General features: G+C 36.4%; 1 protein-coding gene across 1 annotated transcript; it reads left to right on the forward strand.

Moving 5' to 3' along the window:
- The first annotated feature begins 157 nt into the window (after positions 1-157).
- On the forward strand, positions 158-5,082 carry LOC115245944. Its single transcript, XM_029824478.1, has 4 exons — positions 158-324; positions 546-769; positions 1,179-1,466; positions 1,773-5,082. The coding sequence occupies exons 1-4, from the start codon at positions 229-231 to the stop codon at positions 1,969-1,971; spliced, it is 807 nt and encodes a 268-aa protein (XP_029680338.1). The 5' UTR covers positions 158-228; the 3' UTR covers positions 1,972-5,082.
- The last annotated feature ends 1,060 nt before the right edge of the window (positions 5,083-6,142 follow it).

Raw genomic sequence — 6,142 nt, forward strand, 5'->3', positions numbered from 1 at the left:
AATAATTACACAATATATTAAGAGAAACTTTTTGCTTTGGCCACGGTTTTGAATAGATAATATTATTACTATGATATTATTTATATATAATATTTTGTTTATGACATGTATATATTATTAATAAATATTTGATTAACTTTTCTTGTTATTATTTGCAGCAGTAGCTCAGGATACTCTTCTCAGTCACAAAAAAAGCGGCTGTTGGCGAAGGTGCAGTCCGAATGCAACATGGTGAACGTTGCGACGAAACCGGAACCCGGTGTCGAGTATCTTGCTCCACATCCGTGTCACGCGCCAGCTTGCAAAGAACCACCGACCTATCAGGTTAATTAACATTCCTATTCAATCAATTTTACTTTTAATTTGTTTCTATTCTTTTATTTGTAATTTTATCGGAATCGCGGAAACATTTCGTTCATTTATTTCGCGAAACGTCCGTCGAAAAAAGGCTGGAAGGGAAGAAGGAAAGGCCTGGATCACGTGTATGCTATCAGGGTATTTTTTGTTCTTTTTTAGTAATTTTCTTTGGTTAATATTTTTTCTAGGATGACGTCTATGACATGCATGACCACTTCTTGCAGTATGTGACCACGAGTAGTGCGCATCCTCATCTCCAAGAGCAGCATATCGTGTATACGACTGGCACGGACAAACGAGTATCCTGGCCCGGAAAGCGTGCTGAATACAAGCATGAATATGTTCAACCACCGGCTGCACATTCTCGAGACCATCAAAAGTGGGTAGTAGCCAATCCTGTGCATCAATATAGGTGAGAATTTTTCTTCGTCATGATTGTTATCCCATCCGTATTTTTAATCGAAGCACATGATTATGAGATGAAATCTCTTGAATGGTTTATGCGATACTGTATGTATTGACGGTTCTTGTTCGAGCAACTAGTGTGTAACATGTATGCGAGCTTTTTTTTTAAAAATAAGATATTTAAAAACCAACGACGATAAGCACTCAATATACAATTCCGTGAATTATCCGCGACTCCGTAGGATGAAATTTTCCATAAATTAGTTTCTTTTCTCTTTCGAGAGAATTGAAAGAGGAGTTTGCGAATTTGTTGAAAGCGCATGTCTTTAAATCTTTAAATCATTCACGTATTGCAGTAAGGAAATGAAGCGTGTGAACCATAAAAGGAGGGGTGAATTTTGTTTTGTGGTTTGTAGGCAGAGCCAAGTAGTAGGTACGGCAGCCCATCCGGGTCATACCCACAGTCATCACGGGCATCCGGCTCATCTGAGTCCAGGCGGCAGTGGCGGTGGCAGAAGTCCCGCCGGTGGGCCTGTGATAGGAAGTGCCCAGCATTTGGGACAACCTCTCTATCAAGAATACGCTCACGTTCGCTCGAGAGCTCATGCGGTGCCGCCTCCTGTGTACGTTACCGCCGCGCCCTCGCAGGCTGCTACTGCTATTCAGCAGCAACAAGTGCCCACCTATCAGGGATTCACACCCGGGTGGGTAACTAGGAAACTAGTTGATGCATGCATGCCTTTTTTACCATCTATACTATCTTTATTCTAGCTAGTCAATAGTTAATTATTAGCTCTAATATTAACTGTTCAAATATTTATAATTAATGAAATTAACTATATAATTATTAATTGAACAATTAATAAATTAATAGTTGAACTATTTTCCATTTCCTGAGTTTATTCTCAATATGCTCATGAATCGGCCAATTTATGTATTATAAGAAAAATTTATTTCTTTTTTAGAACTTTGTGAAGACTTTCTAATGTGCGTTATCCCGTTTTTTACAGCTCGTCTCCATTAACGTTGTATGATTCTAGTCGAGCGTTGCCACCGCCAGCTCATCACAGCTCGGCCAGACCATTACTGGCAAGTCACGCAGCACATCCGTTGCCTGCGCATATGCAGCCTACAGCTGTTTATGGATTGGCCCCGCTATCGCCAGCCAAACATCAATATCAACCTTCCGGTTTATGGTTCACCGAATAAATTATTTGGTATCGAGTCGTGGATAAGAATCGTACGAGCGAACGTAATAAGTAATCGCACGAATTTTCTGGGAACTTACGAGCCGCTTGTGCCAATCAGCGAATGCGTAATCGATTAAATATAACGGAGAAAAAGGTATGTCGTGCACATTTTTCACATTTTTGTGCACTTGGCCAGTAAGTGGAACGGGGTGGGAGCGTCCGAACTGTTGCAATTTGTGAATACGAATCGATATTGTGCATACACTTATACAGGAATTTACGATCGAGCAAGTTTGCCGAATGAAAAGCAGCAGAGAGCAGTAGAGATGTGTTTAAAGATAAAATTTTTGACAATCCGTCCTATATATATATATATATATACATATACATATATATAAGCAGCGACCACTCCCTTCCGACCCCCGCTCTCTCATAGGAAGCGAAACGCTAAGAGATCAATGTAATTAGATCTCTTTATATATGTTTGTTACGCCTCTTATGTGTTTGAAACAATCCAATCGCGTCTCATTGCGACAATTTCATAAGGAGATTAGAAAAGAAAAGGATTATCATCTTTGGACAAGCGATTTTATGTAAACAAAAATCTCATTACAATTTTTCTTTTCTTTTTCTTTGTTCAATTCAAAGAGACATATATTTCGGCGTATGCGGCATGCTGTATAAATTTCGTAAGTTTCCAGAGATGCCGAAGTTTTATTACGAAAGGTAAGGTTTATAAGGACATTGTGTGTACAGACCAAAATTTTCTATCGAGATGCCCGGATCTATTTAACGCTCACATGTGCATAGTTTCTCTCTCTATTGTAAATATATATATATATACATATATAGAACTGGCATGTAACTTAAATAGATTTGGAACATCAATATTGATGATAGAAATATGCACGTGGAATGGTATTGCCGAGTCACGTGTAAAACTGTCAAACAAATACCGTTCATATGCGATTTATATTTGCGATTTAATTTAAAGTACGAATGAGTATGCATTTCTTTACGATATGTCAAAAAAATGTCGCGCGCGCGAGTATCTTATTTTTAATCTCCCTTAACAGAATCATTTTAACGAACTTTATATTTCTTTCGATCGTTGCAATAGCGATCGCGATTTTGTTGTTCGTGGGATTTTTGATTGTATTAAGAATTTCGCTATGGGATATAGTGTGCTATAATCTTTTATGATATTTTATTCATAACGGATACTCAAGACTAACGAGATAATCACATTATTTTTCATAGTTTGCAGCGTGTTACTCACAAAGTATACGTTAACATGTACATATATTATTTAGTTATACTAAATATTCGAAATTTCAGGTAGATATAGATTCGAGTATATAGAAAATTATTCGGGTTGTCGTAAGTATAGTCGTATGAGGAGTACTCGTCAAAAAAATAATACACAAGAAATTTAGAATCAAGCCACGAATCTATTAAGATGATTGCACGACATCCGAATTGACGAAAGCTTTGACGTGCCTTTTTTGGAACAGTCCTATTATTTATTTTATTTTTATGTTATTATTTTCAATCATTTTTTCCATCGTCACCGTCATTTTCATCGCTATAGTTTCATTATCATTCCCATTATCGTTGCTACATCATTGTTCTCATGCCTAATATTTTGTTATAAATCTAAATTGTATAAATAGTATGTTACGGGCAATCTGCCTTAAGTTTATGGTCTAAAAAGCGAAATAGAGTGACCACAGTTTTGAAGGATTCATGAATTGTATATAGGTTTAATGATTTCTCGTTAATATTTCTTTTTCCAATAATCCTTTGCATTTTGGTGGAGGCTGTATTAAAAAAAAAAAAAAAATGTACGCATCAAGTACATAGCACAAGTCAGTGAGAAGCAGAAAAAGGAATGATATTTGGAGAAAGCGTTTCTGTTTTCGGAGTAGAGCCGAGAAATTTTTTTCGAATGTTGTGAAGGAGAGAGAAAGGCAGTAACACATCCTATATAAAAGAGAAATGCCAAACAGCAATAAAATATAATAATGGGTCTTATATTAAAGAATTTCTCGCGGATATCACAAATCGTATATTACATACATTTCCGCGTACATAGATTTTTTTTTTCAATAATAATAATGTTTAGAGAGAGAGAGAGAGAAAAGGAGAGAAAAGTTCTCTTTTAGAAATAGAGTTTTCATGAAACTAGTTTTCACAATTCCGTTCTTCTCATCGAATCACGTTCTTCCTCGTTGCATTTTCTACGTCAGTATCTAAACTAAAGTCAGTTTCTTACATTAATGAGAGAGAGAGAGAGAGAGAGAGAGAGAGAGAGAGAGAAAGATTTTCATTTTACTTCTAGAAAATAGATATCATCATTCTCAGGCGGTATTGTAGACGCGATACGCATACATGGTTTTTTAGATATCAGCGTCATTTTACGCAACTGCTAATACATGTATTTCGTGATTTTATGGAATAACGCTTAGACATTGTTTTGCTCTAATTCTATTAATAAATGTATAGAAAGTTGTAACGCGATAATATTTGACATATATGGAATTAATTGCGGTATGTTGTTTAGAGTGATTCACGTCCAGAGTTTAATTAGAAATATTTTACACGTAGAGTGAGAGAGGGAGAAAGAGAGAGAATGAAAGAGAGTAAGAAAGGGAGAAAGAGAAAAGAGGAGAAAATTACAGAATATATATATATAAATGAAGATATATATATATAAGTGTAGTGTAGGGTGTAATGGAGTTTTAAACACATGTTACCGGTATCATGAGAAGAGAACCCTTTACGTGATACAATAAGTAAGCAACAAACGATATATACAGCTGCAATTTAACTATATTTAACTTATAGAGCAGGGCCGTTACGGCTATCGGGTCCATGATAGCCTCGCAAATCTCTCGAGTGCCTTTATATCGAGAGGCATCAGATGAATCGATGTAAATCTGTAACGATGTCGGACTTGTTTCGGCAAAAGAGCGACGTCTATAGACTTCTTCGTTTCTCTTCTTGCTCTTCTTTGTTTCTACAATTACGCAGTTTATCCCTCCTTGTCTTAAGGCAAGCGATTTGCCCGATATCCTTTTTCGTATACGCATCGATACGTTTACACATTGTACGAAAAAAAAAAAAAAAAGAAATATTTAACCAACTCGATGTGCCTGTTTAACGAATAATCATATTTACACTGGATAATTAATTGTAACGGGAAAAGAGAAAGGGATATAAGTAGATTGGGAAGTCGTTTTTTCTTTTTCTTCGACATAGACTGAACGCGTTATCGGTGAAGCGCGTTACAATCATCGTAAACCGTGTTACGTGTTGATATTCATCCCTGGGTTTCGACGTAACCGATCAATTTACACCCAATTGTATATGTACATACATACATACATACATACATGCTTCCACATATGACAGTATAGAGATACTCGCGTCGCATTAAAACTACCATATACCCTTCTCTATGTGAGAGTCGTGAGAAAAAAAAAAGAGTCATATCTTTAGGTTTCATCTCCTACATGTAATGTTGGATATGTGTATGTGTGCGTGCGAATGTGCGCACATATACACATGTATGTGCGTGAGTTATAATAGTCACAGTACGCTTAGTGATAAGTTTTTTCACATCTTCTTTTTCGTATACGTTTCATATATGTATCATTAGATCGACAGATTTTAGTCACGTTTCTTTCACTCCATTCACGAGCAAGTCTTGACTGACGATAGAATTTCGATTATCGAGGAACGATGTGGCGTTCGAATTATTGTAGATCTCGCTAAAGTGTTATTTTCTTCAGGTGATTACGATACGTAATAAGAAATATAAACGTAGAGCGGAAATCTTTAGGCGGGTGACATATCGAATATTTTAAGAGGTACAAAATGCACGCGCGCGGACCACCTATAGTAGGTCGACTTGATTTCGTTGTTGCATCGTATCGATATATTGTATGTATATTTTTTCGGTCGATCGTCGGTCAATGCGTGCTTACGTTTCGTTGTCATTTCAGAGCATACATCACAAGTTGCTAACCAAACACACATACACACAGTAAACACACATAACTACACGTAACAAGCTATCTAAATAAAAAGAAGTAGAGACGCTATAAAACGCTGTGTGAAAAATTAAGTAAAAGATACCGTAACTGTATCAATGGTTCTAGTTGTGATATTTTATTATAATGCTGATA

The sequence above is a fragment of the Formica exsecta genome, unplaced genomic scaffold, assembly GCF_003651465.1.
Source record: "Formica exsecta isolate Colony F162 unplaced genomic scaffold, ASM365146v1 scaffold137, whole genome shotgun sequence".
NCBI classification, from domain to species: Eukaryota; Metazoa; Arthropoda; class Insecta; order Hymenoptera; family Formicidae; genus Formica; species Formica exsecta.